This window comes from Corvus kubaryi, unplaced genomic scaffold (assembly GCF_017639235.1).
Source record: "Corvus kubaryi isolate FWS band 111438036 unplaced genomic scaffold, C.kubaryi_AGA036_p1.0 137, whole genome shotgun sequence".
Classification (NCBI taxonomy): Eukaryota; Metazoa; Chordata; class Aves; order Passeriformes; family Corvidae; genus Corvus; species Corvus kubaryi.
This window is the reverse complement of record NW_024580671.1, coordinates 1655796-1678024: the sequence shown is the minus strand read 5'-3', so window position 1 is coordinate 1678024 and position 22229 is coordinate 1655796. Positions and strand designations below refer to the sequence as shown.

General features: G+C 36.9%; 3 protein-coding genes across 11 annotated transcripts in view; 1 reads left to right on the top strand and 2 right to left on the bottom strand.

Moving 5' to 3' along the window:
* Window positions 1-1657: 1657 nt before the first annotated feature.
* Window positions 1658-14802, bottom strand: CUNH12orf50 (chromosome unknown C12orf50 homolog). The gene is made up of 12 exons (XM_042017563.1): window positions 14794-14802; window positions 13209-13332; window positions 10991-11149; window positions 9690-9767; window positions 9479-9592; window positions 8092-8211; window positions 6751-6858; window positions 5364-5471; window positions 4946-5140; window positions 3408-3497; window positions 2759-2850; window positions 1658-2157 (listed from the first exon to the last, which is right to left on the bottom strand). The coding sequence occupies exons 1-12, from the start codon at window positions 14800-14802 to the stop codon at window positions 2095-2097; spliced, it is 1260 nt and encodes a 419-aa protein (XP_041873497.1). The 3' UTR covers window positions 1658-2094.
* Window positions 14803-15631: 829 nt separating this feature from the next.
* On the top strand, window positions 15632-21435 carry CUNH12orf29 (chromosome unknown C12orf29 homolog). 6 transcript variants are annotated; one of them, XM_042017611.1, is made up of 8 exons: window positions 15726-15814; window positions 16726-16843; window positions 16935-17104; window positions 17469-17564; window positions 17953-18105; window positions 18431-18625; window positions 19761-19930; window positions 20493-21435. In XM_042017611.1, exons 3-8 carry the CDS (start codon window positions 17041-17043, stop codon window positions 20679-20681), a joined length of 867 nt encoding a protein of 288 aa, XP_041873545.1. In that variant the 5' UTR covers window positions 15726-15814; window positions 16726-16843; window positions 16935-17040; the 3' UTR covers window positions 20682-21435. The 6 variants fall into 6 exon arrangements, with proteins under 6 accessions (XP_041873543.1, XP_041873542.1, XP_041873540.1 ...); XM_042017609.1 differs by lacking the exon at window positions 16935-17104 and having other exon boundaries at window positions 15632-15771; window positions 17953-18069; XM_042017608.1 differs by lacking the exon at window positions 16935-17104 and having other exon boundaries at window positions 15642-15771.
* The window catches only part of CEP290 (centrosomal protein 290), a 49464-nt gene continuing 48664 nt past the window's right edge, over window positions 21430-22229 (bottom strand). For all 4 annotated transcript variants that reach the window (XM_042017599.1, XM_042017601.1, XM_042017600.1 and 1 more), the window contains one exon: window positions 21430-22217. In XM_042017599.1, coding sequence (XP_041873533.1) covers window positions 22032-22217 — 186 coding nt within the window. In that variant the 3' untranslated portion in view covers window positions 21430-22031. The remainder of the gene's footprint in view (window positions 22218-22229) is intronic.

The window sequence follows — 22229 nt, the reverse complement described above, 5'->3', positions numbered from 1 at the left end:
TGATCTGCTGGGATATTCTCATCTTAAGATGCTAGAAAATTATTTTCTTTTGGCTTTGGTTTGTTGGGTTGCTTCTTCAGGGTGGGGAGGTGGGTTAAATTGTATCAGGAGGTGCCTTGTTCTTCATGATCCCTGTCAAAAAGTGCTCAGATTCTATAAAGGACCTCTTAAGACTGATTTTTTGACACCACAGTAAAAGGAAGAGGAAGATAGTATGATAATCATACGACCCTTCAGATGCTGGGAGCCCCAAGCTGAATGGGCCTTTGACCACAGCCCAGCACACCCTGCAGATTCCATCCACGGGAACGCTACCCCATTTTGGTCACTGGAACTCTTGCAAGATTTTCCCAAAGAAGCCAACTATATTCCTCATTTCTACTGTCAAACAGAAAGGATGTCCACCTGAGAACTTGCTGCACTGTAAATAAAGGTGAGGCCAGGCAGGGAGTGTAATCACCTGTACCAAGCAGGAGCTGCCACTATTCCAAGGAGCTGGCTGATTTTCTCCTGTGGTAAGGGATCTGTGTGGCACAAACCAGCAGGCAGCACATACAGCACAGAACAGCCTGCACTTACACATAACGGAATGCTAGAATCAGACCAGAGTAACAGCATTTGCCCATGCCCATTTACGGTCTTATTAAATTTAATACTCTAAATTGTGGAGACATTGGACAAATAGCATATGTAAAATTTATATTTCTTTTATGGGAAAAAAAAGTGAATTAAAAGCCTTTATCAAGATATTTAAAAATAACTTGATACAACAGCCTTCTGAACTGAGATTTTAAATTGCTTCAGGCAGGCAACACGTGAAATGTTGCTGCAAGGCATCATGTGCTAGAATTTGAAACACCAATGTCTAATTAGAGCTGGGGGAATATTTCCAACACAGCTAGTCTTTGATTTTAAAATGATGCTTCTAGTTTTGTACATTTTCACTTAGCTAAACCAGATCCTCTAGGTTTCTCTATTCTTCTCTTGGTTAAGAAAAGTGATACATAATTGCAAATGTCTATAATCAGTACATCATTTTCTAACTTGAATGATTAAAAATTAAATTTCAAAAGAAAATAAAAATTACAGCACTATTGAAATCATGTCAACAAAGTAGGGCAGAGAAATGTATGACTATGTTTCTCATAGAATAATAGAGTAATTTCAGGTAGAAGTATCCTGGAATGTATCTGATCCAGCCTCATGTTATAAGCAGTCACAGAAAAAAAGGCTCCAAGGTGGAAAAATGCTCACAGTTACAGGTGTCACCAAGATAATTATTGGATCCTAATGTTACAGAAATAAGTTTGAAGGCCTCTCTTCAAAAGCTGATTATGTTGTAAGAATGACCAAAGGTCAGGTAAATGCAAAACAACTGAAAAAACATCTGAGACAAAGATATGAAGTCATGTATATGTAACACTTCAGTATGAGGTTTTTTTCCCCAGAACATAATATTGAAGTATCCTTCTTATCAGTCTTCCTCTCAGTCATTATACAACTCTTCATATTTTAGTTTAAAATGCATGTAAATACATATCTCAGCTAATTGTGAGAATTTCCTTGTGAAGTTCATTTAGTTCATAACACAGTTCTGCTGCTCTGCTAAAATTGCAAAATCTCAAGATCAAATTCAGACTGAGTCCCCAAACATCTGGCAAAACAGCTAAACCATCTAGGAATCTGGCTTTTGTACAGAAAACTACATTCTAGAATGCATTACACTATTGCTGTTTACATTAAAAGTCCTCTGAAACTGCTAAGTATAACTAATAGTATTTATTCGTATTAGGAATTATGCCTTAAACATCTGTCAAATAAAATAGGGGAAGACTCTACTTAGGGATTTTTTTCTCTATGTACTATTACTATCAGTCTTGTGGTGTAGAGCCGTAGTCTGTAAAAATAACTTCAACTGCCAAATTTTTATAGTAGATTAAATTTAGTGAATATAGATCTTTATATGTGACCACGCAGAGCATACTTTTAAGAAGTTTTAATCAGTTTTGAAACACTGTAGTGTATGTCCTTCCCGCACCTTCTTTTTGGAATGTGCAGTTTCTTTGTCTTTGGATATTCCAGTTGATAATTTTCTTATTTCCCTTTAGATGTTTCTTTTTCTCCTTTTCTATTCACTTCCGTGTCTTCTTTACTCTGCTGTCAAAATAGATACAAAATTCTGTGCATAATTTCTTAGAGTAAAACTACATGAACTTTCAGAAACATTTTAAGAAGTAAAATTTCAACATGAAACATGAGATAGAGGTTCTAATCTCAGCTTTCAAGACAGCTGTAAAATGCATGAATGGTCTTTAGAGTATCTTGCAAATGTTTTGTAGCCTGAGTCTTTTCATGAATTCAGACCTTGGCTAGTTATTGTCCAGTCTTTTCTGAAGCTTCATGAACAATACAGCAGAGAAACAAATAGATCAAACTCATATGATCTCTACTGTGTTTGTCTGGTGCTAGAAACCAAAACCTGCCTTTTGTAGCACCTTACTTTAAAGGCAGGTACACATATTGCTTTCATATAAGTATTATTGTAAAAAAATTAGAAGTCACAGGTTAGTTATGCAGGCAAAGGTACATGTCTGCAAACAAATAAAACTAATAACTGCTCTTTCAGCTACTCAGCATTAATCAGAATCTTGCAGGTTTTGACTGAGAAAGTTTTATAAGCACTTTTACATTTTTTAGGTGGGCAGAGACATGCCAATTTTCCTAAAAAGGCTGAATTGTAACCATTTCTATCAGTTACCTGAGTGGTTGTTTTAAATTTAGAGAACGATTTTGCTCGTGGATTTCTTTTCCTCCAAGTTGGTGAATTAGAAGATCCTGAAGTATATTTGCCTGTAGGAAAAACATACACATTGTTTCTTAATTTCAGCCACAATTTCAGGAAACACTCCCTTAGTCTGATATGTGAATTAAATATTACACTGGCTGAAGTTTCAATGAATGCATCAGATGAGTTAGACATCACCTCTGAAACACAAGCTAGTATTACAGGCAGACTCCCTCTAGAACTTTAGACAAAATTTGTAATACTGCAGCATTTCTGTGAGGGTCGTGGGGACTTCCGAACGAGGAGATTCTGCTATGGACATCCTTGTTTTTAACAAAGGGAATGCTCCTGGGCTGAAGACCTTTCCAAAGGCATCAATAGCTTCTGTTTTATCCCTGCTTGTGAAAGCCCTGTATACAAGGCTATATCGTGTTTTTGTCCTAGACAGTTGATTGTGCCTCAGAATATGCTGATTCATCACAAACCATTTTCTAAAAAGTTTGATTTAAAATTAATATTATTAATATTCTTCTTTTAATTCCATCTTAATGCAATTAATTCAGATAATTAATTTCATAATAATCCTAAAATTTTCAGCTTATACACAATGTGTAAATATTACCATAGTTTTCTGTTGGTGTCCAAAATCTCCTATTGGTGTCAGGCTGATTCTTTTGTTTGGAGCCTTTCTGACCATAAGACTCAGGTACTGCTGGAAAGAAAGGCAGCAAAAATGTTAATGATTGTTCTTACAACAAAAATGCTGATTCCCTTTTTTTCAAAAATGACCTACCCTTTTTTAACCTGGAAATTTAATAAAATGTATTCTTCCATAAAGAATATTCTCTCTATAATCTCTATACCAGCTTGTTCACATTTAATGAAAGCAAAAGTTCAAAGGAAAAAGAAAAAAGACACAACTCTTTGTCCTCATGACAAAGCACTGACATTGGAATTTGTTTCACTTACCTTTATTCGCTTTAAAGTAGGCATTACTATGCCTGGAATAGGTCCCTGTTATTAGAAACTAAGACAGGGAGGCGCCTCAAAATGCAGGATCAACCCATCTTAAGAGAGATGACTGAAACTGGCAAGATAAAAATCACTTTCTTAACACTTCTGATTATTTAAATTATTTACCACTAAATCTGTTGACAAAGTGACAAATGAAAAAAAAACAATTATGCAGAGAAACCATGGACACAAAAGTGAAAATTCAAATAAACTCCAAATGAGGTACTAGATTGGGTGAGGCTATATATATTAGCAAGATAAAAATAAAGCAAAAGATGCAATAAATCTGAAGCAGATTGTCAGAAAGATGCAAGACTCAGAATCCCACCTGTAGGTTTCTTGTCAAATTAATGACATAGCATGTACCATCAAGAGGACAGTAGAGTAAGATGAAGGAACACTTCATCCTTTATGAACAGCAGAAAGAATAGATTCAGTCCTCTGTCCAACATAATTAATTTGAAAAAAATAATACTAATGTTAAACACAAAGGTTTACACTGCATTTAAATTGATAACAGAAGTGTGAATAAGACCCAAACCCTTGTTTATTCAAGACAAAAACCAATTCTAAATAACAAAAATAAATACAAATCCATAACAATGAAAACTCCAGTGAAACCCCAATTATGGAAATATATCCTGCAAAAAGGTTATGAATTTTCCTAGTTCATAACCTACTAGGAAAAATGAGGTTGAACAAGAAACATTTCTTGAGACACAACTGAAATTCTACTGCAAAAAATATTTCTACTATAAGTAGTTAGAATGAAATAAGAGCTTAAAGGTGGAGTTTTCAAGGTTTATTAAATATTTGAAAATAATAAGTCACATAAGATATGCTGTAAAAAGTGGGGATCATTATATTTGTGCACATCAGCACTTCATTGCAACCATGAATTCCTGCGGTAAAGACGGCTCAACTATTGTTCATGAATATTCTGTCTGAAAAATTGTAAAGCTTTATAAAATTTTATGTTTCTGTCTATGGATACAGCTGAAATCTAATTGTGAAAACTATGCTTGATCAAATTTACCCATGCCTGTATTTAGGCATAAATAACTTATTATTCACCTGCAGGGAGCCAGTTGAATCCAGCACAATATAGACAGGCATTTTAAGAATTCTGTGTAAGTAGGAACCCACCAGTAGGTCCATTGAATTTCGGTTTTTGAGTGACAGTCCGGTAGACTACATATGCTGATCGTCGAGGTTCTGGAGAATTTAAATGAGTGTATCTTCCAGTTTCTCTCCCATACGGACTGGTAGAAGCAGTCTCATCATACTTATTTACCTTTTGTTGGTAACTTGGTTTTACTTTGGGGTCCAAAGTGTACATTCCTAAAAGTGAAAATACAACCAAAAAGGTTGTGCTATTATTCAAAATTTCACATAGTGCAGGCAACTGGATGCTGGACAACAAGGTTTTAAAAACGTTCTTTGTAAATAGTCCAATCCACGTATGGGCTGTCCGTATTTGACACTAAGAACAGAAATTTACTAGATAGTGCTAAATCATCTCACAGTTTAGTAAATAGAAATGAATAAGATTTTTTGAAAATACCTTTGCCGGTTAGTGCATTAGCTGAATTTCTTCGTTCCTCAGAAATCCTTTTATTTTTCTTAACTTCCTTACAGTGGTGGCTCTTTACCAGTTCAATGTGGTTTGTTTCTGAGGGTTTAAAATAATACATATTCACTTTTTTTGAAAGAACAAAAAATGTTCATATCCAAAAATGTTGTGGTGTTTTGAAAACATAATCTCCTACTTTATATATAGGCCCCTTTGGGTGCAACATGGTTTCACATGTTAATTATTCCAAAAGCGTCATTCCTCAGAAGGAAAGCAAAAATGTCTGTATTTCCTCCAGCAGAAGATATCTTGAAAGCCAACTAAAAAATTAACTCTAAATGCAAAAATCAGATCATCCTTTCTCTACACTGCATAGGGGTCGACCTCTGGAACACCCATGGTTGAGCCTATGGAGACCAATCTATGCACTCCAAAGGATGCCTGGCTGAACTGTGAATGACTTCTGCCTGTAGCATCTGGATACATCCTGGACATGGGCAGTGCATGAGCATAACAAAATACTACAAATGATGAAGATAAATTTGCAACAGCACTGGTTGCACAGGTAAACCCCCTTCAAACTACAAACAGAACTTCACAGGGAAAGTTGCATTGTGAAGTAACCACGGTGCTCTTCTACTGGCCCCTGCTATCTTCAGGAAGATGTGGCTTCATTCTTCCTTTTCTCCTGCTAACGTAAATAAGCATTTTTGGCTCCTCTCATTTCCAGCCAAAGTGTGGCAGAAATTCTCTACTTCTGCTTCAGTTTATGGGCTAAAGACAAAAAAATGTCCTTTCTTTCCTTTTTACTCTAAAACTGCAAAGAAATAACTGGCAATCTACTTAAAATAACATTTTCTACATTGACAAATATACTCTAGAATTCTCTTGTGAAAAGGATGAAACTTATCATCAAGGTACTTCAGTGTAGGTATTTTAATTTGCTGTATGTGACTAGTTTTTAATAAACACACTTTATCCCAAGTGTTATGTTCTTTCCTTAACTGTTTTTTTTACTGGTTTTATTAAGTCCTATGTTCTGTGAGATACCACCTACAATCAAATCTGTTTTACTTGGCGGAAGCAGAAAGTACACAGCACTCAACATGATCTGACATGTAGGCATCAAAGACTTTAGTAACTCAGGGAGTTACTAAAGCCCACATTGAATCTATCAGAGGATGTAAACTGGCAGAAAGAAGCAGAATTAAATCACAACATATAACAACTGCTGTCATCTTGCAGTGAAAGAAATCACGCTGTGAATGGAAATTTCACTTCAGATTGGTTTTAAACAAAATACATAATGTTCACCACACTTGCAGAGGAACAAAAGTAATCTAATCTAAAAATCTGGAAACAAATAATAATGAAGTACCTTTCACATTGGCATACTTTGATGTAATTCGTTCTTTTTCCCAAGGTTGTGCCTCAAATCTGTTCCTATCAACAAATATGTTCCTCTGCATCACAGAACCACCACTTCCTGTAGGAAAGGAGTCTCACAAAGTTATCTATACTCAAGAGCACCCTGAGAAAGGTGAGCAATGCAAACAGCCTGCTTTTTATATGACATCTTTTTAGCTGAAATGGGTGAAAAAATACAATGAAGACAATGAAACCAAATAGCTGACTCAACAAGGCCCACAAAAATTAGAGAAAATAGTCTGTTAAAAAGAGTTGTTAAATAGTCTGTTAAAAGCTTTGAATACATATTACTGTGAACAGAGACTTAATTATTGAATTGTGGTAACTGTTTATACAGACATAAAGAATATCTAAAAAGAAAGATACTTTTGTACATAAAGGTCACAGGAAAAGATGTAGAATGTAAGATACATTTCCACTGTGCAATACAGTTCTGGAGCTAGAAGACCCACACCAGTTTGCTCCAAGCTAGAGCAAGCAGCCCTTGCATGGTACTGCACTATTTTGCATTGACAAACTAAGGGGGAAAAGAGAATACTACAATTAATACTATTTTTATCATTCATAAATATTTATGAAGAAAAAAGGATTGAATACAACTAAGTATTAAGTAAATTCAAGGAGAATGGAGCATTCTTCAACTTTAATGACATGATTCAATACTGAACTCAATTGGTCAAAACACTGTGTCTTCATTAAGGTCAAGCAAGTTTATGCAGAGGGATCAGATCCTGTTACACAAGCTGCAGGATTGCAGTGTCGTTATATTTCTATAGCATAACTGAAAAATACAAAGCTTATTCATCTTAACTATGGATAGTCTCACAAAAGTAACAGGTTTTGAAAGCATTTTAACTTGAGTCACAGAATCACAGTCACAGAATATTCTGAGTTGGAAGGGACTCACAAGGATCATCAAGTCCAGCTCTAAAATGAATGGTCCATACAGGGATCAAACCCACGACCTCGGCATTGCTAGCACCAGGCTCTAACCAACTTGTCTGCATCTCTACACTTGCTTTTTCATAACTCCACAAATCCCTTTCTTTCCCAAAATCAACTGTAATCTGCATAAAGGATATTTTCAGTACAATCCTAAAATAAGCATAAGATATAATCATAAACAATGAGTTTGATTGCTGCAATTAATAGTTCAGCATGAGAAAGAGTGTCTAAAACATAACATATAATAACTCAAAAGCAAAATAGTGAAGTTTAATGCATGCATATTCAGTTATTTTATTTACCACATGACGTTCAGCAATGAGAAGCTGATGCTACAGTATATTACCTCCATTGTCAAAGGATTTATGATCTGTTCTGGGAGTACTCTCTATCGTTAATCTCCTTTCTGTACTCTCTTTTTCTTTTCTTGTATTAGTAAATCTTGTAGGAATTGTGTTACCGTCACCTGGAAAGGCAAAAGAAAGAACGTTTAGCTGTGTGTAAGCACAGGTAATGGCCCTGACATTCTCTTCCTCCCACCCCTATGAGCCATTAATTAGTTTAGTGCAATTTCTCTTAACCTCTCATTTCATAACCTTCTTTCTATTTTATTAGTTATTTGGATCCTGTCTAGAGTAACTGATGTCTAACTTTCATATTCTATAAGAAAATATCATAATTCATAGACTAAAGAAGATGATAGCTTCAAAGTAAAGACCCAGCTATAAATTACCTGCTTATTCACGAGCTTCTCACTATCCATGAATTATATTTATGAATCCTATCTGAATTTATGGCATTTTCAGGATGCATATCATCATAGTACCTGAAGCCTCAGAGAACTCAATTGAAAAACTGTTTTGGGGAAACATATCTATCCTTTTCTCTTAATGTATCTAATGATAAATAAAGACACTTCTTAAAAGGTATGTTCATACATTTGTCACTGATTCCCTCATCTATAGATTAATATATCTATGTATATGTTAGAAATAGTTTATCAAAACTATTTTAATAACAAACATTTCAAATTTAGAAATTAGAAGAGAATAATGAATTAAGAATCATAAGAACTGGGGTAAATATTTATAAATTTGTATTCCTTTGACCCTAATTATGTTGGATAGTCCAGAATCCAAAACAAAATTGAACTCTTTTTGAGGAGGTATTTACTTAATCTAAATTTAGTTATAGAAAAGTCTGATGTATCACTACATTTTGACATCAAGACACCCAAGACAGCCAGCAGAGATCATGGAGCACCTCTGGAAAAGTGGCTCATCTCACCCTTTGGCATTGTCTGATGATTCAATAAATAGGGGATCATTGGAGTTCCTGTCTCTTTCCACATACCTTAAAGAGCCTAGATGAGAAATTTAAACTACATTCCTAACCTTAGGATGGTTAAAATTAGACTACATAAATCTTTATCATGAAATTATATGAAATACCTATGTTGTGTATGTCAGGAAAGTACACACTGTTAATAGCCCATTTCCAGCTTTTCTGTCCACATTTGATGCACGTTGTCACCAAAAGTGTGACTAAATATATGGCAAAAAAGAATGCAGTGTTTTTGTAATATGCTGATAAATTCAAATATGTTTTCTTGTAATACTTTATTTTCACTACATTTAAAAAGTGAAGAGGAAGTGCAAACTATGTAATAGGTTCTCCCTGTTACAGCAATTTTAGAAGTGGTAAATACAGTCCAAAGAAATCAAAATACTTGCCTTTCTGCAAGTTTTGTTCAGTAGCTTCCAAGGGTAATAATTCCTCTTGCCATGGTGAAGACATGGTTTTTGTTGATTGGTGTTTGTAAGGGTTCTGAATCCCATAATACTCTCCTACACATGCCCCAGGAGGAAAAAAAAAACCCAACCCTAGAGTTTACTGTATTGGAAGCACTGCTTTTAAGGAAAGAGTGACTAATTTCATATTTACCAGATTTATAGCATATATCCCTTATTGCTCTTTCCTCTTCAATATCTGTAACAGTCTTAGGCATCCAGTTAGAAACATCTGTAGGAAATATTTGTAAAAGATTACAAGATAACTATACAAAGACCTTCAATAATTCTTAATGATCAAATATGATAATGACTTTCATTTCTGTCATTGGTTATTTTTGTTTCTGACTGCAACCTGGGCTTCTGGACTGAAAAATGATTACTTAATATTAGGTATTTTAAAGTGCAATGGAATTGCAGTTAAAACACATTTTAAGAAGCAAATGTTGGTTGATTCAAAAGGATTCAAAAACACCTCCAATATTCATTTTCAAAATAATCCATCATTTATACCCACGAGGAGATCAGATTCAACATGTCACCAGGGAGTGCTTGTCACAAAACCTCTGCCCAAAGTTACTATCTTCTGGCAGAGCTGGTGAAGTTAGTGCTCTGGATCTCTCTCGGTTAAGGCTATGGAGATTAGCAAAGCCCTACTTTCTTTATTGTTTAAGTGGCATACTCAGACTGAAACCAAGTTAGGAAGCACTAACAGGCTGCTCTACCAGCCAGCCTGGTGGGCAGGGGGAAAGTGAAAAGTGGCTTGGGGCAGCACAGTAATTGGTTGAGTGCATGCCTAAAAGTAGATCATTCTCTCCCTTTTCACTCTCCAGGAATGTGTAATTTTTTTCCATCCCTATGAATCTCTTATCTCTAAGTGAGATACAATCAATGGTTTAACTGTATTAACATAGATGTGTGTATATATATATATATATCTATATATCTATATAAAAATATAAAAACATTCAATTCAACTGATGGAGAGTTTTGCATCATTCTCTTCACTAGATTTAAGAATAACTTTCTCTAAAAAATGACTGCCTACAGAGTTTGGTAAATCAGCTGAAAAAATTACTTAAGTTAAAGTCACACAACTATCTTTTGTAAAAAAGTTGTGACTTCACCTTCACTGACAAGTGCATACAGTCCTTGTTCAAAAATGTGTTTCCCCAGAAGAAAAGTACCTCCTAAACTTGTAATTTCATCCCACAATTTTGAAGAGTTCTTGATGGCCATCTGAATTAGATTACAGGAGTTAGAAAATAACTGCCTTGCTCACATCTGGTGACTACCAGTTCCAAGATTTTAAAGATTAACTGAAAACTATTTCAAAAAACTTGTCAACAACTCTTTTCTAAAAATGCAATGGTTATTATAACAGATCAGTTGTGAAGTACATTGCAAGAGCTGGCAAACCCATTCAACTTGCTTATAAAATAAAAAAGTGTTTACAGTTGTCTTCATCATCCTCTTCATCGTCCTCTTCATCACTGAGGTTTATAATCAGTGGAGGGTGAATTGGCACTAAAACATTCTCTTGATTTCTGAGTGAGTCTTGACGATGGGCTGGATGCAGAATGCCTCCTTGGACATCCTGTTTCAATGGGACATCTGCAGACAGCATTAGATTTACTTTGTTAGGAGGAAACTAAAGTATCACATCCAGGTTTACACCAGCAGGCATACTTCTGAAACCATTATCAGGATTAGGCATTATCTTGTGCAGAGGTTGGTGAGAGAGCACCTCCCAACTCCAGAAAGTATGAGAAACACAGGTACCAGCTCCTCTGAATGGACACAGGCACTGCTGAATACAGAATTTGAAAAGAGAACATTTTCATCACTGCCCTATTTTAAAAAGCTGCAAACATGCTGTATCACTTGCTACAGCATCCATTTTGAAGAATTTAGCAATGCTAAGCACAGGATTGCTCATTTTAAATTTGAAGACTTTTTGTATATCAAACTAAATCTCAACTGCCTTAACTAGGTACAAAATGTAGATTTGTGAAAGAATATGAAGTTCATGAAAATATCATACACTTAATCAGAAAAGAAATTAGAAAATATATTATTTTCCTAAGGAACCTATCTCCACACATAATATTTTCAGCAAAATGACTTTAATACTGAGATAACATATTCCAAGAGCCAGGAAATGCAATGGACTGAAAAGAAAAATGATGAAAAATAGTGAGTCTATCTGTATTATTCAAGCTGACTGATTTGCAACCATAGTATTCTGTGAATTAATAACTAATACTAAAAATATTGAAGTTTGATATATTTTCCAGTCTAAAAGAAAGTGTGGGCATTTTTCTATTATTCCAGTTGTTTTTATTCTTGTACAACTCTTGCTTGCCTATGAGCAGCATGTATATCATGTTAAACCCTTTCTCATAACATGATTGCAGATCAGATTTGTTGCATCTCATGTAAGAGATGTGTAAGATATAACACTCTAACGTGATAGAGCCTTTTTCACTGTTCAGAACAGGCTACTTTTAGCTCCAGGTAGAATAAGCCAAATCAAACTTAAATTAGTTTAACAAGATTTTAAGTATTAGAAAAAATTGCAGGTTTAGTATTTGCAGTGCTATTGTGGAGCACAGAGACTTTGAATTTGTCCATATCGCAGGAAAAAGTGAAAGGGTTTGGTCTGTTTTCTAGTTGTGATTGCCAGACATTGCTCTTACACAGGATACCCTTGCCCACAGTGTCTCTTGGGTACAGCCTCTGACTTGCACCACAGCCAAAAGCATGCCTGTGCTGTCTGTGTATGTGGGAGCTATGCCAAAGGCAGTATGGAGCACTTGAGGTCCTGCCTTGATCCTGTGAGCTTAGTTAGGCTCCACATGCCCAGGTATGAGAGGCTACATTTTTCTGGGGCAACTTCAGGAACACCAGGTTTCATGATGACTTGCTCTCTTCACTCCTGCTTCTGACATCTGTCTTGCTTCTTTGCCCTGGACCCTTATCCTGTTCTGGGTTCCAACCGTCTACCAGGATGCCTGGCAGTCAAGAGCTCCTCTTAGAAATGGATGAGAAAAAAGATCCAACTTGTAGTGGTGGGGTTTTCCAAAATAAGAGTGCTGCCTTACACACTATTACTGTACTTCAGTAAAATGCAACCAATGTTCAAGCCCGAAATTTTTATTCAAAACAATGAACTAGAAATATATCTGCACAAACAGCACTGTAATCTGATGTTATCTCTCCAAGGGGCATCTCATCCATATATGTTGTGCTCTATCAACAGATACTGGTGTCCCTACCAACCTCCTCCTCCCACCACACATACTACTTTTGATTTCTCTTAAATTATTACCTGCATACTAACCATTTGAACTACTAGAGAGATTAAATCTATTAAAAATTCAAGTTAAGCAAGATTTTTATTCTATGGATCTCAGCAACCTAAATGTGACTTCATCTTTTATATCACTAATAGGTGTGACATTTCATAATATGACAGCTAAAACAATTTGTGTGGCAATCTTATTCAAATTCCTTTCTTGCCCTTGAACTTACTGGGATAGCACATCATACCTCATTGATTCACCATGGTGCATTTCCTGACCTTACTATATGTTACATAAGCACTGGAAGGGCATTTTTGTCTATTTCATTACTCTAATGAACAAATTGTTGAGAAAATATTTTTACTCACTGTTACTAGGTGGCAAATAAAGTCCATTTATATTACGGGGTTTTCTGTGAAAGAAGTCACAGCTTATCCTCCTACAGCCTACGGGCTCTGTCTCCCAGAAACAGGAGAACTTGCTGTAGTTTTGCTGCAGGAGAAAACAGTTTTCAAGTGTTGGAAATACAACAATCAAAATGGAATAAATGGATTAGTACATGCTGTGTGAACATAGGATTGAATATATGACAGTTCACACTGCTGTAAACATATGACCAAGACTTTGTGGGACCACATTCTTATAGTTTACAGCATCTCAAATTATCTTGAAGTTTATCATAAGCTCTAGACAGCTCTAAAGTTATCGAGTAAGGTCAATGGTGTTTGGTGATGTAAAATTGTTTCTAGATTAGAATAGGGGTAAGACAGTCTACTTAGTTTACTGCAGACTGTTCATGAGCTGATGGGAAAGGAAAAAAAAAATCTCCTAAGTCATTTAACCGACGTGGCTGAGCTTCCTTTTCTGTACAATGGGAAAATCAGATCAACCTCCAAAATGTGCTGTACAAGTGCAAATCTTGCATTAGTATTGCCTTACTATTAAAGGACGTAGATCTATGAGAAAACATGGGGTAAGAAACACCAGAAAACTGTAAGAAAACCCAGAAAGATTCCCAACAAAAACTGAAAAAAATTGGGACTTGATGTTGAGACAGCTGCTATTACACTGCTCACACCACCTGTCAGCTGTTTTTAAAGATGACAAACAAAAACCTAATGGGAATAATAGACTGTCTACATGGATTTGTTTTTGTTTCTTTACTCATATATGTACTCATACCGCTGCTCTTTCTCTATTGATCAATGTGCCACCAGCTAAAAAGCCTGCACAATACTGCAGAGATAGTACTTCCACAACGAGTCAGTTCTCTTAGACATATATAAAATTATTGTTCTGCATCTCTGTCTTATCAGAGTTCGCAGTTTTTAGCATCATCTCTGATGATGCAATTCACTTATCCTTAAAACTTGGGGTATCTTCCTCAAACATACGATAAACTTGTAATTCCAAAGAGGCAAGTGCTCATGAGCTTTACCCTCAGTGTGTAAACTCAGGTTTATATCCTGGATGTGATTCAGTTCCCACCTGAGAACTGTAAATGCCAGGGTGGGGGTTATTTCTGAATAAGTTTTTGAGTAATTTCTTAAATGAAAACAAGGCCAGACTGGAAAATATTGGAATATTTGGAAGCAAATTTCTCTCAGTTCCAGACATTAACAGCTACATCTAGGAGCAGCATCTCCAAAAACTTTTGGATTGTAGTCAGTATGCTTGGGCCACCCCCTGAGACACAAAGCCCATCTCCCAGGCATTAACACCTAACTCCCTAGCCCTTAAAAATGGATGGAATAACCAAGAGCCCTAAAACCATCCCTGGATTTTTACCAGGTGGAATGTAAGTACTTCTTTGAATTAAAGCTATCAGCAGTCAGGCAAATCATAATCTTATCCTGAAAGCAGTTTTCTTCCAAATACCAGACCTTCAGATGAAACAAAACTCAGTGGATAGTGTAGCTAAAACAAAAAATTGTTGAATGAAACATGTGGTACCTTCTCCATGTGGTTGAACTGTTGAACTGAACTGAGAGCAGTTGTTAGCCAGGATGGAATGTTACATTTTAACAGTTGCCAACTGCTCCTCCAGCTTGGGACATCAGCATGATGCTGCTGCATAACCTGCCCAGGCTGAACATCTTCCTTTCTCTCTATTGCATCCAAGTAAAATATAGAATATCAGATTGTTTCAAAGAGTCACCCATTCTGGTGCTTTTTAATGTGAAATGGAACAAACTCATTTAGTGAAGCTTAAGTAAAATCCAACTTCTTGCTGATGGAACTGTGGTCTTAAAAACAAATCTTTGATACCACAATGATACCACAGCCCGCTGGGCAACAACAGCCAGAGGGAGAAGTGAGAATATGTGTGAGAGAAAGAACCCTCGGACACCAAGGTCAGGGAAGAAGGAGGAGGAGAAGGTGTTCCAGACGCCGGGGCAGAGACTGTCTCCTGCACCCCATGGTGAAGGCCATGGTGAGGCAGCTGTGCCCCTGCAGCCCACGAAGATCCGACGGGCAGAGATGCACCTGCAGCCTGCGGAGGGCCCCACGCCAGAGCAGGTGGATGCACCCAAAGTAGCCTGTGACCCCATGAGAAGCCGGCGCTGGAGGAGGTTCCCGGCAGGACCCATAGACCCAGGAGTCTATAGGAGTCTACTCTCGATGCGCCGGCGCTGGGGAAAGCGCAGCTGCCGCCGGGCCCCGCTCGGGCCGGGCCGAGAGGAGCCACCGCGCCGCTGGGCCTGATGGCGGCCCCGCCCCGCCCCGCGCAGCAGCAGCAGCAGCAGCGCCCCCGGCAGCGGCGGACTCCATTTCCCATGGCGCAGCGCGGGCGGGCAGGCGCAGGCGCAGGCGCGGCGGCGGGCGCGGGCGGCCGGAGCCATGAGGCGGCGGGGCGCGGTGCAGCGCAAGGTGCCGTGTTTGTTCGTCACCGAGGTGAAGGACGAGCCCTCGGCCAAGCGGGAGCGACAGGTGGCCGGGGCGGCACCGGGACTGGCGGATTGGGGGCAGGCAGGTGGGGCTGGGCCCGTGCCCGAGCCCAGGGGAAATCGCTGGGCCGCGGGTTACAACAGCGCGGATCGTGTCAGAGCCCCCGGCAACAGCCGAGTGGCGAGAAGTGTGGCTGCAGATTTAAGGGAAACTCACGGGAGAGGTTTGCATAGGATTCTCCCCCTGAAATTCAGGGAAGAAGGGCCGTCTGAGTGCTGTGTCAGCTCAGCCCCACGCATTTCCTGGCAAGTGCATACAGGTGTTCACCCTGATGCTGTGTTTGCTTTTTCTAAGTGAAGGCCACTCCAGCATGACCGCACGGGGAGCCTGCGTAAAACCATGCTGCCATTCCCACCTGTGAGCCTCGTACGAAGAAAAATGAGCTTGTATCCCTTTTGGGTTTGGGTTTGTTTTTTTTTTTTTTTCTTTGTGGTTGTTTTCTTTTTGGAATATTAGGCTTATGACAGAAGAATTCATTTGAGGCTGTGAGATGTGGACAGACTGGGGCGGCAGTCATCTGTCTGGCTGCAGACCTCCAGCTTGTGTTCCCTGATTTTAGTAGCAGCTGCGTAGTGAGCTTGAATTCAGCTCTGGGTGATCTTCCCCCATTGGTGATTGGCTTCTGGATGAAACAGTTGAAATGGTTGCCAAAAGAACAGTAACATAATTGTTCAATTCAGAGTTAAACCATCTCAATAATGGTCATGTAAGAGTACATCCCTACACTGGTGATTCTTTGCACAGAAAAACCTAACAGGGTATTGGATCCGGAAAATGTGGAAGTTTTGAAGAAACAAGGGTGAATTGCAATAGTATTAGAAATCAGCTCTATAATAAGTGTAATACTTAACAAGCTGGATTTATAGAGGCCAGCTGTAAGGAGCGAGAATCTACATGAGAGCAAGGCAGTAACATAGCCACTTGTCTTCCTTTCAGCCATTTAAAGTTTTGGCAACTGACACTATAACTGGAAAGGCATTAGAGGCAGATGTACACAATGCAGTTCCTACTGAAAAAGTGGATGGAACCTGCTGTTATGTAACTACGTATAAAGGTAATAAGGAAGATCCATTTGCAGATTTCTCACGCTGACTAGAAGTCTTGTTTTACTTAGTTTTCACTTTTATTGTATGATTTATTTACAGCTGCTGTGAATTCAAGTGTCATTAAACATCCTGACCACAAAGTAATAGTTACCATAAACTTAGAAGGTGTTTCTAAAGTTCTTCTAGAATTTACTCTCTGAAATACATGAGGTGTGATTTAAGTGAATATGAACATCTAGGAACTATTCCAGTTTTTAAACTTCCTATTAGTAAGTCTTCCTTGCAAATTGGGTCATGTATAATAGAGTGTCTAATTTCCTTGGGGAAGATCAATAGAAGTACAGAGGTTGGGAGGAAATGAGAAGACTGTGGTTCATTGACTCACTGGGGTTCATGCCTTCACCTGAAATTGTAAGGAATGTATTACACTAGGCAAGACTGTCTATAGAATCTAAAATAGATTCGGAAATTCATATAGTGTAATTTGAATTTAAATTGTGGGTGGCTTTGCTTATAAAATTTCTCTAGTGGCAAATGAGAATTCCTATCTTGCCTGTTATGTAGTTGATTTTAGTACTGTGCTGGGTATGGTTACCTCAGTAAAATGATGCTTTTATCTCTGGAAACTCCTAGGACAGCCCTACCTATGGGCCAGGTTGGATCGAAAACCCACCAAACAAGGTGAAAAAAGGTTTAAACGATTCTTGTATTCATTGGAAGATTGCAAAGGTTGGTGAAGATTTCTTTCCTTCTTTTTGACAATGCAAGTTATCCAGTTGGAAAAATGACCAAGCTAACATGGGAAATATCTGATCCTGCTCCAGTTTTTTTAACATCACTCTTTACATTGAAGAGCTTTAAACTGGACTAGGTAGCTATTTTTTTAATCTTAAATTTTGAACCTTTAAACTTCTTAAAGCCTAAATGCATCTTTAAACTATGTTAATTGTAGACCACTCAAGTGTGACAAATGCTGGTGTTTGTACAAAGTAACTGGGACTACTGTCTGTAAAACAAGGTTTAGATCAATGGTATTTTGATGATTGCATTGAAAGACAACTAAAGCAAAGTTGGTTAACAGTTTGCCAAAAACTCAGTGTTGCATTTATATGTCTAGAATTTGTTTGGAATATTGAAGAGGATTTCAAGCCTGTTCCAGATACCTGGATTCCAGCAAAGGACATAGAGTTCTCTAATGGCAATCCTTTGCCTGATGAAAATGGACATATGCCAGGTACCTATGATGCAGCACAGGTAAAACTGGGGAAAGGTGTGTGTGAATTTCTGAAGTGAATCAGAATTAGTTCCAGAGTTAAAAATAGTAATTAACGTATTCAGGAAAAAAAAAAAATTGGAATGTCATTCATTCACTGTCAAGAAAGGCTTTGTTCTTCTGACACATGGAAATAATTGCAGTTTTCTGTACAAACTTACAGGCCTTCAGCTGAAGGCATAATTGTCACGTTTGAATTCTTATGAGATACAACAGTTTTTCTTTTTACTCTTTCTGTTTGTACTTAACTGTAGGTTTTTCTAATGCATGCATTTAATAACTTCAGTTATTTACTTTGGTAAAATGCAGTGTTTTCTCATAGGTTGGGTGCCTGTGGAGAAACACAGTAAGCAGTACTGCTGGCACTCATCTGTTGTAAATTATGAGGCTGGAATAGCGCTGGTATTGAAACACCATGCTGACCCGGGGCTTCTGGAAATCAGTCCCGTGCCATTATCAGAAATCTTAGAACAAACATTGGAGCTTATTGGGACTAATATCAATGCAAATCCATATGGTAAGTTTATATGGTCTGGTTTTGTTTTTTTAGTTAAATACTTTCTTAATTTCGTGGTATTTTTGAGCTAAATAAATGCATTTTTTTTGTGTAAGTATTTTTTTAAAAGTTTTCCAGTAGCTACCTTTTTAGAAAGGAGAGAAGAGGGCTGGCTGAAGGAACTCTCACCCAAAAATACTCACCTTAGAAAGCTGAGTTGTCATGGGACTAGTTGTGTCTTATTAAACCTCAGTTACTATAAAAATGCATTGCTTTAGTCTTTCAAAAAAATATTTTGACTGGAAAAGCCGTTTTAAATATTACTATTAAAATACTAATAAAATTTTTTAAGATTGTTTCTTGGTGCCTTCATTTTTTTTCCACTTGCTGTTTTGATGAGTTGAAGTAGAAAATTTTATTCAGCCATTTTTTTGGAACCCCTAAAGTTAGTCACAAGTTGCAATTTTTAAATTATTAAATAGGATTTTTTTTTAAGGAAATGTAATTTAGGCTAAATTTTGGTTGTGGCTTCTTCCTTTAAAAGCCTTATAACAAAAAAAGTAATTGGGTATGAGCACAAGTGACTTCAAACTTCTGTGCTTTGCTGTTAGGATAACTTGCAAGGATGGATAGGAAAAATAGTCCTACCCAGTCTTAAGCATTTTCTCAATATGTACAAGAATTGCAACAAAAAGTTCTAATAGCTGTATTCTTAAATTAAGGTTTATGTTAACATGAAAAGGCAATGCATTTGTTAACAGCTCATTTTTAAGTATTCAGGAGACGATATGCCAGATTTTCAGGAACTAAGGTGTTTATGCTATTAATCATGATCTGAAGCATGAAGGATTTAGCTGGTACCTTTATGGTGACTGAGGAGGTGACCACAAGAAAAAAGCAGACAACTGTATAAATCTCTGTGTCATGTTTATTTTATACAAAGGAGGAGGAGATTTTAATAAATATAAACTAAAATGTGAGGAGAGACAGCTGCCTTTGGTACGTAAAAATATAACTAACTGTTCTGTAAAAGACGAGACAATCTTGTCGTATCTAATAGAAGTTTACCTTTACAGAATGCTTTTAAGATACCTGCAGTAAAAAACGTGAGGAAACACATTAACTAGGAGGAACGTATTTGTTTCCTTAAACACAGGATTAGGAAGCAAGAAGCACCCTGTACATCTTCTAGTACCACATGGAGCATTTGAAATAAAGAATCCACCTGCTTTGAAGCAAAATGATATACTGTCTTGGTTTGAAAGCTGCACTGAGGGTAAAGTTGAAGGAATTGTGTGGCACTGCCATGATGGGTGTTTAATCAAGGTACGTATATGGATGGACAGGTCAAAAGCACTATAATACATAAAACGTGAAGTACTGTATCAATTTTTTGTCTTTTTTTCCAAATTCTTTAATAGTAAATGTTCTCCAACAAATGAGATGACAGTAGAATTAGTAAAGCCACTGAATCACTACAATGACCAATGACAACATGTTGAATTTTTTAATTCCCAACATTCTAATAACATAATTGGGAACATATTTTCTTGCCTCTCTGTATAGGGATCATTAGTTTTAAAACTTAATTCTTGTATTTAAAAAGTAAGTTCTTGTAATGTTGACTAATAGAACAAGCATTATTAATAAGAATGTGATTTTTTAGCAGTTTGTATTATTTCTGAAACTGTGGAGGACAGCTTGGTTCTGGTTTGCCTTTTGTGTTTTGTTGTTGTTCATGTTACAGAGATAACTGATTAATGGTTTTTAAGTGCTCTGATGCAGAGAATCCTAGAATCCACAAGCACCCACACACCTCCCAAGTTGGGAATTGTTGTGCTACTTTATCAAAATGGCTGAACTGATCTTGTCTTTCTTTTTCTTTTAGCTCCATCGCCATCATCTTGGTTTACCTTGGCCACTTGCAGAGACATACCTGAATTCTCAGCCTGTTGTAATTTCTTTTAATAGAACGAAATATGACTGTGACTTTGAACCAAAGAGTTTGTTTCACCATTTTTCAAAGTTGGATGGACAAAGATTTGACAGACTCAAAGATATCAAGTTTGATGCTTGAAACGATTGTTTTAAGTTAATGTATGTGCTGCATTCCTCTTACTTTTCTGTACCACAGAATTCTTCATGAATACTCTTCTAGCTTAGGCAACAGCCCAGGTACTGTATCATTTTAATTTTATTCTAAATGACTAATTTTAAATAACAGAAATCTGCCAGCTAGAGCAGAGATCTAGCTTCCAGCATGTTTATTTTCTGAAAAATCCTTAACTTTTGAACCCACTCCTGGAAACTGCTAGCATTTAGTGTAGGAAGTGTGTTGTCTACTGGCTGGTCTTAAAAGCTTTACTAATGAATGCAGTCAACTGGAAAAGTTACATAGGTTGCGCTTCTACAGATGTAATTATTATATGTACACTATTATATGTAGGTTTGAGATTTAGCATCAAGTTTCTTAACAGTAAAAGGACATATTTCACGTGGGACCAGAATTAGTCCTAAAATTTGACAATTTTTTTTACAGTTGTAACAGTTTCTTATGGGGAAAACTTCCTGGTATCATTTAACTGTTCATCTGCAGCATTATGCTATTATTTAAAAACCCAATTAACCTATATCCTACAGGGATTGCACTATTTTGGGAAAAAAGAATAAATAATAGAAAATAAGTGAGTTTTATTTTGGAGAACCTAGTAAGTGGAGAGAGAGACATGACTTGGCTTAAATCCCATTTACAACTGCATCTCAACTAGGAAACTTTGTCAAGGGCATACTAAGATAAGGTATACAAATAATAAAGTGAGACTGAATGATCATTTGAGTTGGCTTTATTTCATCTCTGCTATAAAAGTACACATCTAGCTCTATAAAATAAACAAAATGAAAAATGAATTATGTACAAAAATACCAGTGGTTTGGCTGAAACACTGTAACTTCATTTCCAGTTCTTTGCTCTTGGATTTTGTAACATAGAGGTAAAAATAACCAGGCATGTAAGAACAGACATCCGGCACACTGACCCTGAGTTCAGAGTTAAACATTATGGCCACACAAGACAAGAGCAAATTACATACTCTTACTGATCTGGGACTTAGCATACTTAGTATGCTGACAGTTTAAAAAAATTTATTAACTTTTAGGATAAGCCCAAGGTTTCAACTTCACCTGACACCTTACTACCCAAATTAACTGTTCTGAATTAAAATATATTATTGCACAGGAGCTGGGAGAGGTAAAACTTGCTTTTATTTTGACTATTGTATATAAATACTGACCATGAACTGTTGAATAATCCAATTCTGCAATCTTAGGTGTGTGCAAACTAACATAACTTTGAGAGACTTGTATAATTCTAAGATAAACACAGACAATTTTATTTTTTGTATCAATTAGGAGGATACTGAACACAAGCCTAATCAACAGAAATGTTGCCTGGACTATCCTGAATGCCAGACTCTTCATAAAGCTGCTTCAATCTCTCTTCTAAGATGATATTTTTTTTTACTTCTTCATTGTAGTTATATTTTAGATCCTCAAGTTCTTCAAAAAAAGAAGGGTTATAGGTTTCTAGTTCTCTTCTCAGCTCTTTTGTCTCTTCCTATTGAAAAGA

Excerpts from the sequence above, each read along its gene's own strand:
- CUNH12orf29 (XM_042017606.1), top strand. The coding sequence starts at position 15,682 with ATGAGGCGGCGGGGCGCGGTGCAGCGCAAGGTGCCGTGTTTGTTCGTC. Across the intron at positions 18,106-18,430 it reads ACAGGTAAAACTGGGGAAAG|GTTGGGTGCCTGTGGAGAAA; the intron begins GTGTGTGTGAAT and ends GTTTTCTCATAG. Across the intron at positions 18,626-19,760 it reads TATCAATGCAAATCCATATG|GATTAGGAAGCAAGAAGCAC; the intron begins GTAAGTTTATAT and ends CCTTAAACACAG.
- CUNH12orf50 (XM_042017563.1), bottom strand. Across the intron at positions 9,593-9,689 it reads GGATATATGCTATAAATCTG|GAGAGTATTATGGGATTCAG; the intron begins GTAAATATGAAA and ends GGGCATGTGTAG. Across the intron at positions 5,472-6,750 it reads AAAGTATGCCAATGTGAAAG|AAACAAACCACATTGAACTG; the intron begins GTACTTCATTAT and ends TTAAACCCTCAG.